Source organism: Anticarsia gemmatalis, chromosome 3 (assembly GCF_050436995.1).
Source record: "Anticarsia gemmatalis isolate Benzon Research Colony breed Stoneville strain chromosome 3, ilAntGemm2 primary, whole genome shotgun sequence".
Lineage (NCBI taxonomy): Eukaryota > Metazoa > Arthropoda > Insecta > Lepidoptera > Erebidae > Anticarsia > Anticarsia gemmatalis.
The window spans coordinates 1,577,696-1,599,454 of record NC_134747.1 but is presented as its reverse complement, the minus strand read 5'-3'; the positions used below and the strand labels follow the sequence as shown (position 1 = coordinate 1,599,454).

At 32.9% G+C, this 21,759-nt stretch overlaps 1 protein-coding gene across 2 annotated transcripts in view; it reads right to left on the bottom strand.

Moving 5' to 3' along the window:
- The window catches only part of Dyrk2 (Dual-specificity tyrosine phosphorylation-regulated kinase 2), an 89,031-nt gene extending 70,982 nt beyond the window's left edge, over positions 1-18,049 (bottom strand). The window contains exon 1 of one of the 2 annotated variants that reach the window (XM_076135768.1): positions 17,528-18,049. In XM_076135768.1, the coding sequence (XP_075991883.1) occupies positions 17,528-17,542 (15 nt within the window). In that variant the 5' untranslated portion in view covers positions 17,543-18,049. Of the gene's footprint in view, positions 1-9,601; positions 11,163-17,527 lie in introns of those variants that run through there. The other variant, XM_076135767.1, reaches the window with a different exon arrangement.
- Positions 18,050-21,759: the final 3,710 nt, after the last annotated feature.

Below are 21,759 nucleotides of genomic sequence, written 5' to 3'. Positions count from 1 at the left end.
TACATTCAAACTATTTTATGCATAGTTTTCAGTCTTGGCTGTTCCTATCTATAGAAATATTGATCTGTCAGCCAATACTTCTCGGAAGATTTCACCAGTCGTAAATAATCCTACCAAAACTACGTAAAAAGTATTTCTATTTTAGAAACCGTCAGCCTCATACGTCACTTATCGTAAGTCTACGAAAAAAGCGTATAAAAAAGGAACCTCCATTTTTTTCTCATAATGTCACTCGCGAGATTCAGACCGATTCGGGCTACATTAAAATCCAAGACAGACCTTAGGGGGAATAAATAGTCCAATATAAAATATGTAGGTATTTCTGAATGACGCAAGTAGAAAGGTCGTTGACCCGACAAGTAATATAGGACTAGTACTTAACGACTAGACCTAAGATAAAGTGCTTGTCGGTTTTTCTGGCTACTTTTTAAAAGCCTTTACGAAGCCTAATAGATTTTATTTACGGTTATATTTTTTGTGAGAATTCTGCCCCAAGGGTTGTAATAAAGGGCGAACGGTCGGTTCCATATATTATATCTTAGGACTTAAGATAAGGCCTGGGTACAATGAGTACCAAGCAAGCAAATATCTGTAAAATTTGTATTTGTTATATCTTACCGCGAGTTAGATATCCCTATCTGAAGCTATGATGTTAAAACTAGCCATCTGTCCTTCTTTATCAAAACCCTCAAAGCAACAAAACCAAGTTTTAGTTAAATGGTACCCCAACGGTAAATAAATAACCATTTCTACAAAGATCAATACGTTTAAATCATATTCATATTGTGAAAAACTTTCTGCATTGAAACAGAAACTTAAACTATAATTCATTAATAAATACCATTTAAATTGAACGAAACCATCAAACAAAGGAATCGTGCTACTATCACTAAAAGTTTCAATCAAGTCAAAAAGCCTATAAAATATCCTTATCAAGAATACAGAAGCCAATCAACCTCCAAGCCCAATAAACAAACTATAAACCAAAAAAATACGAACCAGAGAACATAACTGGCGAATATTTCGTTCGTATATACAGGTTCGAATATTTATATACATAAAAGCTTGTATAAGATTTATCGAGGATCAATCAAGCACTTGTTGCCGACTGTTGTAGCGGTCAACTCGTTTCAATCGGCTTGCGATATTCAAGCCGATGGAATGATGATGGTCGATATCAAACGGCTGTTAATATTCGGAAAGCCAATACGTTGAGTGATGTGGTTTGATTGTATTGGAGAGATGTTAATAGCTGTGTGTATCCTAAAAACGATACTTTAAATTTTGAATTATTGACACATCTCTTTGATTTCACTCGCAAATTAGGTAAATTTTCAAATCGGCTTAACATTTTGTACCCGTATAATAGCTATGAGAGTAGCCTTTTGTCAGCAGTGGGATTACAGGCTTGAGCTTTGAATAATAATAAAAATATACTGCGTTATATACAAGCAAGGCAAAAGTTTAAAAGCTATGATTTAAAAAATTCGCATAAATATTATCAGATTTAAAATACTTTCACAATTTATTTTAAACTATTTTTACATTCAAATCCAAAAGTGTCTTTGTAATCCGATAGTAGACATCAAAGGGCTCAACATCGCAGTCCAAAGTTAGTAATTAGTCGTTAAGCCGAAGCAACTCTTTGATCTCACTACGATTTATATTTGAAGAGATTTTAGTGAGATCTTCAATTTGATGTTGGAATATCAACTTGGGATTAAAGAATTTAAATCAAATTATGAATTTTTATTACCCCATTTTACATAACAAATTGGCGTCGACTTTTAGTTTTTAAATTTTGTTTCAGATTTAATAAAACGAAGTTAGATAGAACTAACATATGTATACTCTCCTTAATAGAACAGAATAATCTTATTTTCTATTTGTTTTAAGTTCCTCATTTATTTGAAACTTGAACTTCACGATGTGGCCTATTTATATGCAGATAGCCCCTGCAATTGCATCATATTTATAAAACTCATAGAATCAAGGTACTTTTATTCGAAATAAAAATTTAATTCACGTTTTTATTGCCCGGTAGGTAGTAGGTACGAATAAAGTATATACCTACCTATATATTTTTATTATCAACCCTTATATAGCCTGAAGCATTCCACCCATCCCATATTACATTGTTACCGATAAAAATAGAAACACGAATACCAAAAGATAATAATTACCCGAAGCTAAAAAAGCAGGGACTGTATTAAAAAGGGAAGCTCGGGTTTCAATCGAAATCGAGCTCGGAAACGAAAAGAATCTTTCAAATTGTAGTTTGGAACGTAATCACGGTACAATATACATTGGAAATACCGAGTATTGCGTGATTACTAATACAATAATAACCGAACGATTTGATTCTATTGACTTACAAACGAAAAAATAAACAAACGTGCCTTTTGTTCGGTGAAACTTTTTGTTTGGGGAAAGAATATACAGAATATTTTTTTATCAAAAACACTATACTAACTTCTGGAGGAGTGGTTTCCCGTTACTATTAAGCTAGCTATAGAATGGCTATCAAAAAATCTTTAGGTACAGGCTGGGCCCGAAGAGTATTTCCAAATTACTTTTCACAAGATATTTTTAATATCAAATAATACGAAAGCAATAAGATAGTTCCAAGTATAGGTACCTCTACGCGAGAGCACGTGTATAAATCACTAAATCCTATGAGGCTACCGTCTAGTTTATTCGTTGCCAAGTAAATTAATTGACTTCCTCGTTTCTATCTCAATTAATTATTGTTATTAGTTATAAAGTAATTTGATATAGTAAATAATATAAAATTTAATCAATATTCCCTATAGATGAGGGCAAAACTATGTACCTTTTTGATTCTGTCGTGTTAAGCAAAAAGTGCCAAAACCTGGAAGAAATGTAACTGTATGGAAAAACCACGAGGATAGGTAAAAAAGTTTAATGAAAAATGTTATGAAACCGTTGAAATCAGTCGTAATGAAACAAGTTTTAGGGTTCACGATCCTAGAAGCTTATCAGCTACAGTTTATCACTTACCGGCTTAGCGGTAAATAGCCTCCGTCAGATAACAGTGAAAAGTATTCGAAGCTATCAAACAACATCACATCTAAACTAAACCAATTAGTTTCACTAATTAAACAAACCACTTACACCCACTTTTAACACCAGAAGCTAAAATCAAAAGCCAAAATCCATTCTTTGTAAATCAGCCGCATCAGTGGACTACTGGTCCGGAATAGTTCGGTGCACGTTGCCAAATTATGTTACAGTCGAGTTGCGAACTGAATAGAGCTTCACTGGTAGAATATTCAAGTGAATTATTCACTCGCAAATGAAGTGGATGTCGCTTAATTGAAAATTAGTAGGGTCTTTATTAACAGCTTTTAAATTACGTTTTTTTTATTAGATGACCTAATTGGCAGTGGAAAATGACCTTGGATTTTGTTTTATAGATTGATTTCCAATAGCTTTTAATTAATATTTTCAATAGCTTAACTGTCACATAGGGTGTTTCAATAGTTCTGGCTACCAACGAGTGTGTTGATATGAACAAACGTTATCAGCAAAAGTGGAATGGAGTGCGTCTACAGCAACCCTATGCACGAAGTATGCCAAAGTTATGTTTATGTACCCATCATGGACGTCTGATGCAAGAATTTTCACTATATTAGACTACGACTAGTGCATATTCGAAGTCAAAAGACGACTATACTTATTTAATAGTGTGGCAGTAACCGAGCTACGAGAACATACCAATTTGAAACAGTTTCTCTTTTTTAGGCAACAACGCAACTAAATCCACTATATAACAGACTCTACTCCTAACTTCTATAAAACTAGTGGTCCCAATAAACCGTCAGTAAAAGATAATGCGATCCGCAGATAGTCGTTAGCATGTGACAATGTGATAACACCCGCGTGGGTGATTTTAATAACGCCAGTAGAGCCCGCGTAATCCCCGCATACGACTCTAACAATCATTCCCTTGGATATGAAGCGTTTAGAAATATTATGTTTTAATGTTTATCGTTGCTCATTTATTGTTAAAATTTCCCTGGATTATCCAGATGGGTATAATACTTTATATTTATGTACTATGATACTTTATGTTTATGTTTAACCAGAAACTACTGACCGGTGTAATTCTGATTTTATTATAAGACTATTCAAACCGCCATCCACGAAGACAAATAATACCAAATGCTAAATGACCACATCCCGTTGCATAGGTGACACTAAAACTAACATCTACGTGGCCCTTAAATAGGCTTTAATACATCTTAAACTTCGAAATAGTTGTTAAAGTCAGGAGCAACAAAAAACTACAATCACGCTTATGGTCAGTTGTAATTTAAAAACTAAACAGATCACCAAAACAATGATTATATTATTATTTCATATTAACGAAATACTGACCAAAAAACAAACAAAAACATCTCATACAAAACAAAATCCTCTGACTATTCAAAACAGTATTAAAATGAATGTATATTTGCAAACGTCAACAGTGTCCGGAGTCGGGAGCATGCAGGCTGCAGATATAATATTTAGCGATCAATCACAGCATTCAGTGACTGTCCCATGTCTTTTGTGATCAGTGTGCATTGTGTAACGTAATTAAACACATTGTTTGCGAATATAACGATTTTTTGTATGTTTATATTTCGTGAATGTTTTTGTCTAAATTGTTTTGCCGTTTTTGTAGTTTAAAATGTCATGTTTGTGTTTTAGTTTACTGAGCTGTTGATATTACGGTTTAGTTTAGAATCTGAACTTTTGTTTAAGTATCTTATTAAGCGTTAAGAGGCTTTAAATTTGTTAAGTAGCTTTTAATTTAACTCGTTTTTAAGACTGTAACTTATATTTAAAAAATATGTTTACTCCTTACTATAGACGACGCCCACGGATAGATACACAGATGCAAAAGTTTATAAAATAAACTATATTATTCAGCAAACAAAATAAAGAAACATTGAAAGATAAAGAAATAGCTTAACTTTCTCACATTTATCAGTGTCTATTGAAATGTAAAATATCAGCAAGTTCAAGGCAATAAAACGTCTTTATATTTTCAATTCATCACATTTCTAAAGGTACTATGAGTAACAAAACCTATTGAATATTCGTAGCACGTAGGTGTAGCTACGCGCTCGTAGATGTACTACGGTACTACGCCGTAGCGGCGTAGTAATGCGTAGTGACATCCCACTATCTGATATGAACGATGACATGTTTTGTTTATGCTTTTCGATGTGGAAAAAGGTTTAATTATATTGTAATTAATGTCTCGTCTCATTTACTAGATAAATGTTGTTCGTTATCTCTAACGATTAACCTAATTACTGCGATTAATATTGTGTCAACGATCCTTCTAAGTCATGTTTGTTATGTACAAAAAATATGATTGAAATGATGGTTCATATCGCCAAAAACTCTGGTTATATTCGAAGCTAAGTAAACTAGCTCAATGAGCTTAACTGCGTGGTTACAATTTGGTGTGACTTTTTTGATGTAAAGGTGTATTTTTTTATTTTCTTTTCATTAAGTCTCTAGGTAATATGAGGGTCGTGACAGAACTCTCCTAGCGATCTCCTATTTCGCAATATAAACCCTTTCTTATTATGTTTATTTAAGACAATGAAATCAATATTATAAATACAAAAGTTCTCCTACTGCCTTACTACATCTATCTCAATTTAAAACAACACCTACTATTCCTACATTACCATCTTCATCACATGTTTCCTCCTACATAGTACATTTCCCTCCGTCCTCCGTCCCTCTCGGTAATCCCCGAAGGCTTCTATACGTGACAGTTATATATTATTACGACGCAGACCGTAACTTTGTAAGTAACATAGGTGTGTTATGACAGTTCAAACGTGGAGCCTTTGGTGTTTTCTTTTGAAATAGTTTCGAAGAAAGGTTTCAAATTCTATGCGTGAAAAATCCATGTTTATTTTAATAAGAAATCTTTCGTTCTATTAAATACAATATTTTATAGCTCATTCTTTTAAACCAATATACTGATAATATTTTTTTATGACGCAATAGGTACTGCCCCAGTTTTGGGCGCAGGCTACCTCTCTATTTACGAACATCGTTTAAAAAAATTCTTCCTCCCCTCCGATTTCATTGACAGCCATATTTTTTGGAGTTTTTTTGTTATGATTTTGAAATCATTGACAATCAAAGTTTCATTAAAATACGTCGTGCTTTTTTGCGTTTTGCTCAACAAAAATAACAGTAACTTAGGTAATATAAGTTTATAGAAAAAAACAGTTTCTTGAATAGTTACATGAACTGCAAAGGTCAAATAAGACCTAGTGTGCAATGTCTAATGGTCGTAAATGTAAGGCCAAGTTCAAAGGTTAATTGTTATTTGTTATTGTTCCAGAATAGTTTGTTACTTGGGCACTTTTTTTACTTAGTTTCTGAATACTTGAACGTAATTAGTTGTATGGATTAATAGCTCTTGGGATTAATAAATAAAGTTGTACCTTTAGTGATAAGGACTAGGATTCTATTTACAGCATCAAAGTAACTGTTTTAGGTAATTTGTCCCAAGTGTACCAGCTACGTAGTTTTGTATTGTCATGTAACTACTTATTTTGAACTGATTCAAATAAGTATGAATGATAAGAATTAAACAAACAGCTTATTTCTTTGTGATAGCTTAATAAAACACAACTATTTTGACTACTTTTGAAACTGTATATGAATGAAAAAGACACACACAGATTTATCAAATTTTGTACGAGGTTTATTAGCAATAATACAGAGAGGGTAACAAAAATACCTCATATTTCGAAACATTGATCACATCCTTTACAAAAAACCGTCAACTAAAAATCCTTTTATCTTCTTCACTACATAAAAGTAGTACTACCACTACTATAATAAAATAGTCGTAAAACCTACAACAAATGTGCCTTCGTGTCATTTTTACTTCCTACGGCATTTCACTCAATATGTCAGAGTTCAAGCTTTGATGTGTTGACCTCTGGCTACAGTGGAAAGTGCAGGAAAGTGCCTTTAATATTTTATAGAATTCCACTTTATTTGATTCTTTGAAAAGGAATAAGTTTAAGTTATGAATATTGAGTTCCGAAGACATGAAGAATTTTCCATATCTAGTGTATCAGAGAATACCTACTACTTTATATATTTCTGTGTGTCAAACATGAACACAAGGATTTTATACTACAATGTACTTTAGGTATGTATAGCATGAGGCATAAAATCATACTAAACAGTCGACTGGTTCCCATGATTATAAGCTTCGCTTAGTTCGGAATTTGATGAACGTGTGTGAGAGTTGTCGAAAGATATTTCGTGGACTAGACATATAGTTGAGTCCAACTATATGTCTAGTCCACTAAATATCTTATAGAAAACTTAAGGCATTTTAAGGCCTTTTATTTGCGATTACTTTGAATAATTCCGTTCTTTAAAATAATAAAAGACACGATATCTGCCGCTCTATTTTATTACCTACACGGTACTATGCCATGATGTTTTCTTTTCTCGTTTTAGAATTGTTTTTACAAACTACAAGGTTTTTTACACGTCGCAACGAGTTTTCACACACCATGTATAAGCTCATACCGTGACAATGGTTACAGTGCACGTTGCTCTACATTCTCCATGCATCTTTGTAATTGAAATGTAAATTTTCTACCACGTTTAGCAGTGAAGTAAACCTTTTACCTCGGATAGGGGTTTGCTAATTGCATACAAGAGAGTGTAGATACAGATTTTGGTTACTTTTTTCCCACACTATACTTTGAAAAGTATTTTACGTTTGAAAATTGTAGTATACGTCCACTGTTTGAGGCGCTTTTTTTCTCGATAAAGAAATACTAACCCATGCATCATTTTTAAAGTTTTACTTAAGTGTTCTGATAACAAAAATTTATTTATACTTTAGTTGAGTTCAAACTTTAATTTAGAAGACCATGACAAAAAATCAGAAGATTTTAAAATAATTCAGCTTAAGGATACGTTCCATAAAAAAAGGAAAAATTTCGAAAATTATAAATATACTGTATTAGTAAGCTATATTAGTATAACACAATATCGAAAATAACTCATTAATATGTTTGCTAATCCCGTCGATCGGTGATAATCCTAGCGAGCGGCAATTTCGTAAGGATTACCGTCTGCTCAGCTATTGATCACGTAAACTGTGTACCGTTACTGAATTATAAACCGATGCTAAATAGCATTTTTGTACTACAAAGCTTAATAATATGAAAATACAAGACTTAAGTAAATATTAGTGCAAGCCTTACCCCCGGTTTTTGAGGTACATTTAGCGGTAGGTTATTTATTCAATAGCATTTTAACTCGTATAAAAAAACGCTATTCAATAGATAAACTACTGCCAAATGTACTTAGAATCCGGGCATTAGTGGTGTAAGGTGTTAATATACTTTTTATGGTCCGTATCACGAATTGTCTTATCAAATATCTTTTGTTTTCAACGATTAATGATTACAGGAACGTTGTAGGGGGAAATATTCCAAAAACAGATAGTATGCAATTGATCACCTTCTACTAGATTCTATTTTTCTTGGAAAGTTTTAAATCATTTAGAAGGAAGGAGGAATTTGGGCATTTGACATTAATTTCTTAATAAGTATGTTTTACAAGCGTGTAACGATCTAAGTATGTTCGTATGATGTGGACTCTTTTTTATGGGACAGCGCTCGAAGCGCATTTCACTTTCTTATACTTGTAATTAAAATGCTCAAGTAATGTGCAAAAACTACAGAAGTTTTAAGCTATTTTATACTAAGGACATAGTAAACTATCAGATTATGAGACTATATCAACAAAACTGACTTTATTTACATTACCAACAGCGAATTCACGACCATAAATAAAAAAACCCATACCCACCCATTAGCAAAATAACAAGAGGGCTATAATTATAAATTACTTGGTGCAAGCAATAATTAATTACCGTTAATTGCATTTCATGTCGGCCATTAAAACCGCGCAATGCGTGTAAGACGCCATCGCTACGGTAACTAACGTTATTATAACTCTACTGTCTAGGTGTGACTCATTCACTGTAGATATATAACTAGGAAGAAAATGTATTGAAGTAAATGTGTATAGATTTTGAAAATATGAATTGGTTTATTTACATTACCTTATGTACAAAAATAAAATAAATAACCGAAATGTAAGCGCATAACTTTTGGACACTCAAACTAAAATGGATAACAATTTTTATATTTGTAACTTCACATGGACACGGTTTGTGTGAGATGGATGAAATCCAAATTCCCACGGAATTGGAATTAACGGGATAAAATAGTGCTATACCCGGACGAAGTCGATCCGCTAGTTTATGATGAATTTAGGCCCTATTAGGTTTTTAAATAGTTGGAGGAAAAAAGCACTTTAACGTTAAAGAATGAAATAATTAAATTGTAAGTGTAACAATGCAGGCTGAATAGGTTAATTACTACGACCAAATTAAATGTCCAAAAATTATGCTCGTCCGTAATTTAAAACGTCGCGTCCACTGGGATTCGAAAATAAGTCATAAAACCGCATCTGTTCCGCCCGTGTGTAACACCGCAATGGTTAAGGTAATACTCACATTTTGTCTCTGCGGGGGTAAGCTATCCACGCCCATGGTGTAGCACAATACCACTAGTTACATATTACTACTGTTTTTATATAACTTTCATGTATTTTGTAGTGTTTTTGTTAATATTATTTTTAGCCGCTGAGCGGCCGTGTGAACGCGTCCATGGTTGCTGGAGAGAGAACTGGGGAGTTTAGGGAGGTTTATGTGTCGATGTTATAGTCGACATTTAAGTTTAACTACGGCTGGCAGTAATACATATCCTAATTAATAACAATTTACAATTTCACTCAATAAAAATATAGCACCCGGTTTTTTAAATAATATTTCGCGTTATTTTAGCTGGCAGCTTTATATTATGCACGAAGTAATAAAAAATCTATGGTATTCGAGATCCGCAAGCTTACGATTACACTTTTCTCTTAGAACCCAACTTCAAAATTTCTTCATTTGCTTGAAAAAATCTATCAAATAGTGAGAAAATGTATCGACAAGCCTTCACATCCCTACGAGGCTTGATGCTGCGCGCGCCGTCCAGTCCGTAGACTGCCTCACACCTCATCTCACTTCACCACTCAAAACTACACCTTATTGCCTTATTATAGGGCTCAATTCATACAACATCATGTCCGCCCTTCGTTTTTACTCGCAGTACAAGTTATGATTGCCAGCGGTGAGGCTGAGTGCTATCATTTAGGTTTTAGACATCAAATAATTGATTTAGTTAACTTTACAATTGATGCGAACATGGACCATCTCATTATAAGCATTAAATAATTCATAATATTCTTTTAAAATATTTGATTTCAACAAAGATATAAAAAATGAAAGCTGAATGTATTATTTTGTATTGGAAACTGCACTTTTATTTGACACGTCAATAAATCTTTTTCCAATATGACCCCGCCCAATACAACTGTACTTTAAAAGTAAATAATCCAAAACAAATATAAATGAACTATTTTCTGAGTCATATATTTAAAACTTTATGACTTTCAATAACTTTGAAAGAAGTGCCCCGAACATAATCTTGTATTTGACTAGTATCTACATTTTTATTTATTGTACTGAAAACTTTGCAGATAACTATAAATCTACCAAATTAAAAATACTAAATTATCGAAAACCAGACCTGATAAAATATTTAAGAACTTGCGCTAACCTAACCCCGATTGATAAATTTTCTCAATCCAAGAGTCTATGTATAGGAACAATTTCCTTTGAAATAAAAAGAGTTTCTTCCCCTATATACAAATACGCAAACTAATAAAATTCGTGCTCGCTATTTGTAACAGTACCACAGATATATTCTCCTATTAAACTACAAGAGCAATAGGCTCGTCCCCTATTACATGGGTGTATTTCATACACACCTACCTACACCTTCTAGCATACCAGGAATTACTTTATGCATGTATCTAAAATAACAGTAGGTACCTACGTATGAAACGCCTACATTTACGCGGAGCAAGTGCTTATATCTAAATCATATGAACTTTGACTTTCTCAAAGGTAATGAAGATCTACGCGTGCCCACGCGTTTCCACATATTATCCCGACATAAGGCCTTTTGTGCACTCTACTGAAAAATACGCCCAAAGCCGTACGTATTTTTAGGTTGCAAATAATATATTACTTTAATCTTTTTCGTTATAGCAGTAGCAATTCGAATCGCGATGGTCATAGAATCAGAATCGAATCATTTATTCATTTAGATGGATACACTTATGATAGTCAATGATACAGATACCAGTTCGGAAGGTAGAGCTACTGAGAAGAGTTGGTAAGAAACTCCTGGCTATACTTTTGAATCGCCAAATTGTATTAACTATACTCCTATTAAGTATAAATCATTGTAATGTAAAGATATGCTACCAACACTATTGGATAACATGCATATGGATATCACGGAATATAAATATCAAGACATTGAAAGCATTACTTTACGCTTGTTTATGGTTATACCCATGACATGAATCAATCCCTTTGTATGTCCAAATTTCCAAGGGATGCTGTAGCATTGTAGATTTTATTAATATACATTTTAGATTTAATATAACGGGAAACTTTATTGTGATAACGTTTATTCTCTCGCATCAATAAAATTCACCTTTAAACTCGGTCCATAAATAATAATATGTTAAAAGATAAAGGTCTATCTATAAAGCAGGGTTATAAATAGATATTTATTTTCGGATCTATGTGTTTGATGTGTTTATTAATAGGACACGTTTTATCATTGCCAATGTATCTGTATCTGTGGACAATTTGCTTTTCTTTCTATATATAGGTACATGAAATTGAACCTTATAAACCTTTTTTTTACTGCGTAGGTAATTAATATTGATGCCGTTCTCATTGTTATAAATAGATTTTTGAAATCAAAACTGGGTAAAACTCATCATCTATTACATGAGACTAATATTTTAACGTTCTACGAATATAATAATAATGTTATCTAAAGTTTTGAAAGGAAATCATCGTGGTAGCGCCTAGATACCTAAGTAGTACTAAGTACTAAACTTAAATATAGGAACCTCTTATGCAAACCCAGTCTACTATAACTTTATACAATCAAAACTTCCCAACTAAACTCGCTTATCCCTCATCCCTTAACCCCATAACACAGGTCATAGCATTTACTAGATATAACGCGGCACGCACAACACATACATACAGACAGACAGTCCAAATGTCGGCGGTATATTGACAAGCCAACGAGCGAAATGTTATTATTTTATACTATTTTTGGATTGAAATGTTAATGCATTGGCGGTTTAATGGTTTTTGTGCATGGGGATGTTTTCCATGCTTTTAATACCTACATATACGTATCTATGTATATTATTTTGTTTATAATTTAGCAGTGCACTTTACCGGCTAATAACTATTTCTTTTCTAGAATTATATTTATTCTATAAGCAGTTGAAAGTAAAAAGATCTAGGCTTATACATATGTAGTACTGAAAGTTCGTTTTCACGCTACTTTTACAGAGCAGTGATCGCCTTTACCATTTTTCTTCATAGCTCCGACAAAAACACCAATGTATTGCCATAACCTCAAATTCAAACCCTCGATCACTTCGACAGGAGGCAAATACCTATAACACTCGGCTATCACTGTATTTCTTCTCCTCATTTTTTTTCTCATAATAGTTTAACTACTCGAAAATGATCTACGCAACTACAATTTCATTTGTTCCTCCTTTTATTATCAACATTTTGAACGGATAACTTTGAACCCTAAAGAGAATCTATCAAAATCTAACACAAAAACGGCCCCTAAGAAACAAATCATAATCACATTCCCATACATTATGTATGTCCCATATGTTTCACTACACAGCTCAATGGTTCAGAGACAATTTCATCTATATAATCTATGTATATATAAATCACTGTAATGATTTCAATTTTCAGATAAATCGTTACTTGCCGGCAGATGGGCCCTCCTTTCTCAAATACAGATTATTCAATGGTTTGACAATGGTCGTTAAAAGCATTTTGTAGTTGAATTGGTCTTATAATAGATATTTATATTGAATAGTTACGAAAAATACTTGCGCGTAGTCCTGGTAGGTGGTCATGTATGACAAGATGTTTGGATGTGAATAAGGGGCAGCAAAATAAGTGGTGTTTTTTGTATCTGATTATCCTAATTGGGAACAATATGTGACTTTATATACGTATGTCAAAAGTCTGAACATATATTAAAAATTCAACCTACAATGTTTTTGTAAATTGCGATATTTAAAAATACTGTAATATACTTATTTTTAAATATCGTTTACTTTTGCTGGACACGGATATGTCTACTAAAGATTTTTTAAACACTGAAGTAATATAAGTTTTTAGATTTTAATATAATAACGCTCAATTAGTGCAATGCTAAAGGATTCAGATTTATATACGATAGCTGACCCGCGCAACTTCGCTTGCGTCACTTAAGAGAATGAGTCAAAAATTTCCCCGTTTTTGTAACATTTTTCGTTGCTACTCCGCTCCTAATGACTGTAGCGTGATGTTATATAGCCTTTAGCCTTCCTCGATAACAGGGCTATCTAACACTGAAAGAATTTTTCAAATCGGACCAATAGTTCCTGAGATTAGCGCGTTCAAACAAACAAACAAACAATCAAACAAACAAATTCTTCAGCTTTATAATACTAGTATAGATTAGTATAGATAAAAGAAATGAGAGCAAAAGTGAACGACCAAATTTTTTCTAAGCGTCAAATAAGTACACTAACCCTCTTATAACAACGCTAGCTAAACGAAAAGGGCAGTGGCAGCAATATAATAACAACATGGAATTGCGGTCACTAATCCGTTTATCAGGTCTTGTAATTATTCTCACGTCCGCTCCAATGGTTTGCCAATCTCAGGAGGAAATTGAATACGAATATGTTATGTGTATGATGTATTAGTAAACATATGTACAAACAACCATCACTGTATATGAAACTAGCTGACCCGTGCAACTTCGCTTGCGTCCAATAAGAGAGAATGGGTGAAATTTTTCCCCGTTTTTGTAACATTAATTACTGATACTCTGCTCCTTTTGGTCGTAGCGCGATGATATATAGCCTAAGTCCTTTCTCGGGTATCAAAATATCTCCATACCAAATTTCATGCGAATTGGTTCAGTAGTTTAGGCGTGATTAAGTAGCAGACAGACAGATAGACAGAGTTAGTTTCGCATTTATAATATTAGTATGGAAGTGGATATCTAACGGTGTCTTCTAACTTAAGGAAAAGCTTTTTAATGGTTAACTTAACTTTACTTGATTAAATTAAAACACAAACATTTTATTTTACATACGGTCATTTGATTTCAAACTAAGCAGAGCTTGTACTATATAAGTAATAAATTCAACCCATTACTGTCCCACTGCTGGGCAAGGGTCTCCTCCCGTAATGAGGGAGGCTTGTCCTATAAACATACTTATATAGATAAATCAACAACACGGCTCAAAATAGGTCCTTTTTTATCACAAAATATTTTGTCCCGGGTAGGATTCGATTCCACCACACGCGGCGCTACAGGTATTGTGGCGAGGTGACCACGTAAACCACTGCAAGACCAAAGACCTAAATACTGGCTCTGTCTATGGTTAGACTAGATAACACCCTTTACTAGAAAACCTAACACAACCAAATTCAGCACTACATCTCATCCCTTACTCTTCAAACATTTCCTATGAAGAGAAACGCAGAGTCACATTACTTATTCTCATGCATCAAGTCATTCATATAATACCTGTATTTAGTATCTCTATAGCATGGTGTAGGTGTAAAGTATACTACAATGATTTTGATGCCTCATTATAGAGGTGAGCATCTATTGATAATAACATATGTACATAGTAATCACCGCTTTAATTAACGGGAATACGTACTTACAAGAATTACTATATCGAGGAAACTGTATAACGGTAATCGTGAACTGGGAAGTAGAAAATATGTTTTTCTATGCTGAATTTTTTTAAGTTCTTTAAGAATATTTTTTTGTTCATCTTTTTATAAACCATTTGAATTACTTTTACATAAAATATGGTTTTAGCACAATGCCAGCTGATTGTATGTATATGTAAAATAATATTGTATACCTGAAAATGTGTTAAAAGTACGTGTGAACGATAATTAAACATGTACTAATCAATATATTAATTAAAACCTCGCGTGTTATCGAAAACGCTGACTACGTGCAGTGCGATGAACGATGCAAAGCACTGCACATTTTGTACAAACAGTCCTATAATAAACTTTTCATAACCATGCACCGATGCTAATAAACTAGATACCGAATATGAATTCATTATATTTCTTTACTATTCGCTGTATTATATGTATTATAAAGTCTGCTCGCTGCATCTGTGTCTTTTCGTAATAAACTTACAAAATATTAAACGGATTTTCATGCGGTTTACACCATTAGATAAAGTGATTCTCGAGGAAAGTTTTGGTGTATAATTTGTTAAGGTTAACACCGGAAAAAGTCGCGGCAGTTCGCTAGTATAATATAGATATGCTTATGAGTCATATACATTTTATTTTAATAAAAAATACATCTTGTAATTTTGACAAACGACTCTGCAAAAACACGTAGCGCGAAGGCCTATTAAATGCGTAATACGTAGCTTCGTAGCACTCGTAGCATCGTAGCTCATTAGGGAATGAGCTACGAATTTCCACCAGTCTACGTTTCAGAGAAAAATTATACCCAAATTAGGTACGTCGTGAAATTAAATTCGTTTCGCGTTGATTTTAACCTTGGAATATACCGAACAAAAAATTGTACATTTCACAATTACTTAAAAATATATTAACCTTTTTTATTTAGGTATGGTCGTTAATGTTTAAATTAATTCGGAAATAACTAATGTTATTATTATTTTTTTCATAAAGATAAATATTTTAATTAATATTCTTTTGTTAACATCAAATCGTATTGTAATCAAACAGAATCGTATTGTAATGTGCTGAAGTTCATATCATTTAATTTTGACATGAATTTATATGAGTAAATTAGTATAATAATATAAAAAGTATAGTACTACATAGTAAACAAAAAATATTCAAAAACATTTATAATAATTAACCATTCAAAAGAGCAAAATCCAAATGTGCAAACTCTACATTAAACCTAAAATCTCTTTCATTTTTATAAAACATTTAATTTCACAAACTCCATCAAGTATTATTTGTTCTAAAACAATAACAGACCGTGTACATTGTTTCTACAACCTCCAATGAAATAGTACAGTCGCGAGCAATCATAATAATATGTACCCAATGCGAACCTTTAGTAGTACTTTCTTGTATAAAAATATCAGTGTAAGAATAGAAAAGTATATTATACATGTTCCAACGGCGAAGGGAAACATCGAAACCTCGCCTGTCTGAGAGTTCTTTAGCACAGCTCTTCAACGAATGCAGAGTCCCCAAACCACACTTGGCCAGCGTAGTGGACTCAACTGCGTATTTTTTATTTTATAATGATTGCTATTAGACGGCAATAAATAGACATTGTAAAAAATAAATTTAGATTTTATTTAACCCATTACTGTTCCACTGCTAGGCAAGGGTCTAATATCGAACGAGGGAGGGGTAAGACCTTGGGTCAAGATAATAAACAGCATTAATTTTAGTATTTTCATTGATAAATGCTGTTGAAAATGTGACATTGCATACTTATTTCTGCTTACGACTGTACGTTTGCAAGTAACTTTTATTTAATTTTCAAGCTAGCAAACATACCTCGGGATGTTTTACTCGAATTTCGGAATATTCCATGTTATAACGGTACCGCTTTGTTTTCGTATTTGATAAACGTTTTATAACGTTAATCTGATGTTTAGTTATGTTGCTACATATTATTATTATTGCAAGGTCTACCGCTAGATTATTCTGTTTTCATATTTTTTGTGACTAAGTGTAATAATTCAATCCCATATTATCATCAGGCATAAATAAAATAAAAGTCATTTAATTAAAATTATACAAAACAAGCTTGGTTTAAAATAAAATACATACTATATTGCAACACGACAATGAAGTCTCTCTGATCCAACGGTAAAAAGATCATAAGGCTTTGAGTTCTATTCTCGGGATCAGCAATTTCTTTAGCTATTAAGTGCTGTATCATTATAATTTATCGTACATATGTCCGACTAGTCGTAATGAGTTCTCTACTTATTACATGGTAGGCTAATCATATACGTGGTCATACTGCGGGTTATGCTTCGACTGACTTAGAGTTAGTTCATAACAAATTTAATATCATAACCAAAAGTGAAATAAAGTATCTAATAAACTTGAATTATTTATCTGTTGTGTTAATAATAGCCCAAAACATTTTAAAACAAGTTTGAAAAGTATTCTGAAAACATTTACAAATGTTGTAGGTATGAGAAAATTAAAGAAATATTTACTTACATCGTACAAAATCATGTCGAGCGTCGTTGTGTCGGTCACCTGTTGCACTGTTCTCAAATTAATGATTTCTATCTTTAACACTTATTAATATATTTAATTATTCAACTAATCAATATGATTACGAGTAATGTTATCTATTTGACTAAATAAACTTTAATAAACTAGAGAGGGAGTCACAACAAAAAGTAAGTTCTAACTTTTTTATTATTCAAAATGTTCCAAACTTTTTAATAAAACCCGTAAACCACGGTCCAACTCAACAAATAGTTCTAAAAAATTCAACACGCAATTAAATGCATCGACTGTCGCAGAGTTATTATTCGAAATTCAAAACACAAAACACTGAATGGTAACACTGGGTATTCGATCAAATATGAGATCGAAGTATAAATATTTTAAGTTATGGCTTTGTTTTGTTAACCAAAACATACAGCAAAGTTAGTGTTTCGAAATATCAGTATGGTTTTATTTAAGTAAAGAGACGAGCGCACTAGTTGAAAGTGCGGCGTACACTAAGGGTAGCTGTCGGCTGGCCGGTGGCGTCCATGGGCGGGGCAGGTCGGAAAAGCGCAGATTTAATTCAGTTAGACAGTAGACACCACTAACGTGCTAGCCGTTAATTATTTTAACACCAGACTAGTAGTAGCGGTAAATTTTCAAGCTCAGCTAAAAATATACTGCTAATTACGTTGTAGTAATCGTATTACGATAGTTTGATACTATGTCCCCAAAGACGGTCGTCTGTGAAGTTAGCAGATTCCGAGCACGAACTTTCGACCCCTAGAGTTTGGTATTAAATCATTTGATTATATAGATTAATAACAATATTATTGATGACATCGGAAACTTATTCAGACAGAAATATTAAACAGATATCCTTATATAAGTACTTACGGAAAGAAATCAAAGGCTTAGGTAATTTAAGCAAGAAGTTAATAACTAGTTTAACTAGTATCAAAGTAACAGCTCTCTCAGTATGTGAACTTTGAAATTATAGATTGAAACCATAAAAGGTTTAAAAGTTAATTAATATATTCCTTTGAAGTATAATCCTCCCGTTTTCCTCAATCAAATCTAAGGATGACAAGGAAATTAAGCCTCTAAAATTTTCGCGCGCGATATCAATTACTTCCATATTGTAAAAGACTTTGACTTTATAAACTGTATGTGACGTGCGACACAAGATTATACAGCCTTTTACATTAAACGTGTGTTATCAAAGACAAACTTATTGAAAACTCAGAAATTGTTGCGAAGTTTCTGAAACGGGGTATGAGTAGCTGAAATAAAATTTAACTTTCTAAGCATGCTTTTATAATTTAGAATGTATGTATTCATAATATTTACTTCATTTTACACAATATTTCTAGTGCAAGTAGTACATAGACAACCTTTGTAACATATCTCTTCTGTATTTTCTTTTGTTTCTGAAATGTCTAACAGCGCCTCTACCGTATTTCAGATGAACTAATCATAATTCAAATTTTAAAGAATCTGTTTTACAAGCTCGTCAAAATTAGTTACAAAACAATAATAATTATAACCGACCGTGATTAATACATGCACACATAATACAATACAATTTACGCTGCAGGTTGTAAGCAGTTGTCTCTGAAGATCAATTCTCATCAAACATTTCCTAGCCTACTATTCACGTGCAAATACTATGAAAAACTTATTTCATGTCATGGTCATCTCTTAAGTCGTATTTGTATGTAACGTATTCAAGGTTCATAAATATTTGTAGCCGCGTGAGTTCTCTTGAATAAGAATGAAGAAGTATGACGTAATAACGTCATGATGGAGCCATTTCTACAATATTCGAATATCACTTTATAAACTGAAAACGTGTAAAAATATAAAGCACAATTTAACACAAATTAGTTACCTACTTAGCTCTTGCAATAATTCACACTCTTCACAGTTTTCCCAATATGTATTTTTTAGGTATAACTTAACTGTAAAAAATACTACTCAAATAATATTGTCTGAAATTGGAAAATACGGCCCCAAAATCGAATAAAAAGAGCCTTTACCTCAGCACTGTAATATACCTGAATAAAAATGAAAAATCAAATACCATTTCAATAACCTTCACAATAAAAATCCAGCGAGAAAACAAAGAGTCCGCATGCATATAAAAGAGCCTCTCTCAAAATCACAATAGGGGGTAGAACAAAGTCGGCTTGATTTTTCAAGTGCGTTCGTAAGCCGCGCGTGCGAGATCCCGTGCGCGAGAAGCCCGCGCCACGCGACCGCACAAATCCAATTAGATCTCGAAACGTGAATAGAACAAAAGGATTATTCATATGCGCAGTTTGTCTGTTAGAGATTTTAATGCGACGTTTTAAATTTTGCTGTAGAAAGTTCTGATATTTTTGGGAATGCAGAGGTTAATTAAATAGTAACTCAGGAAAATATTTAAACTGAGTTAACTGCAAACCTACACTACCTCTGCAATAATGAATTTCAAATGATATTCTCACACAGCTTTTCAATTATATAAATATAAATTAGTCATATGAAAAAATAATTTAAATCGGGCCTTTCCTTATTTAAATGAGTGTATTATAAATTCCAAAAATTGTAAGACTGAAAATACTTAGATTCAGTTGTTTAACATTGATAGCTTACCTATGACCCAAGCATTAGTTCGTAAATAAAATAGGTAGGTACCTACAATTAATAGATTTTTGCTAATAAAAATCTTAGCTTAAGGTACAGTTGGCACAACAACAACCTGCTCTGCCAAGGGTTTAAACCCGAGGGTACTGACCCCAAAAAACTGATAAACCCACGTATAAATAATGACTTTAGATTTTTGGCTGCGCAAACCCATATTAATTACGGTCAATGAGCTCTCAGTACCGGAGGAAAGTCGACTCAATGCGGTAAGGGATAAGTAGTAGGCCACAAAGCCAGGTAGGTAAATCTACTGAATTTTGTTCTGCTAAACAAACAATAGTGTTTTCGTATTTACCTAATTATGTCAGTGCAATGTAGGGCAATTGCTCTCAAACGATTCCTAAATTTATAATTTATAACATAGTCAAATAAACGTACTTACCTAACCCATTAGAGCCGGATTGCACAAAAAGGGTCTTATTCTAGCATAACAGTGGTGTAAGCCTTAAATGTCACAGTACTTCAGGTTTGGTATCAAGACTAGGTTTAAAAAACTAAGGTAAAGTAATTTGTCATCAATATAACGCAAAAGGGTTTTAACGTAGCTTAGTTAATTAAACTGAAGTCTTTTGCCGTAAAACCAGAAAAAGTCGTAGAGATCCATAAATGGGCCCTTCTTTTAACTATTTCATAGCACATAGGTACCTACCGCGTCTCCCTCCAGAAAACCTCGACCTTTCGGAGATAAAAATAAATACCATCTAAAATAAATAATTTTATTTGTCCAATAGAATTTTCTATTTAAATTGTAAAAGTCCAATTTCAGACACATAAATCTTTGAAAGTATTTACTCAAGCATTTATTTCTAAGCGAGCAATACCTTTTTCTGCGATATGCTAATTGTTATGGCCCGTGACATTGTCTGGGCACTGTTATAAGATTTTCTTTGACCTTGTCCCCTACTTTACGCGTCAAGTTCAAGCTCGTATTAGCTTATTAAATTCCATACTTCATACTTTCATACGGTAGTTACTAGTTAGTATGTAGGTACTAGAAAATTTCCTTACATTGTTAAGTTGAAAGCCATTATTTATTTTTTTCTATACTATACATGAATCTCCTTTTGCAGCTTTTATTCAATGCCAATATTTGAATATTAAAAAAATTACAAAATTCCATCCTTTCGACATTTAATAACTTTGAGATCGCTAGACCGTACCGCTATGCAACAAACTATTTATCCACACCATGATAATAAAAGTCTGATATCATCAGCAGGTCTCAATTACCTTTTTTAATTTATAAAATTCTTCTGACATAATATTTCACCAAAATGCATGTATCATAAAACACATCTCATATATTATTATCGTCTTTTAAATGAAACTTGAATCGACTCCTACCACGAAAAAGTTAAATAAGCTAACGCTAACGCAGTAAACATTGCATAAATTAGGCATTAAATAGCAGTAGCAAACAGCAAAAGTTGCGGTTAAAGGGAAGAAATAATCAATATCACTCGACGAAAATAAATAACATTGATAATTCAGTGGACCGTATTTAACATTTTAAAAATAGCACGGAGTATGGCAACACTAACATAAAC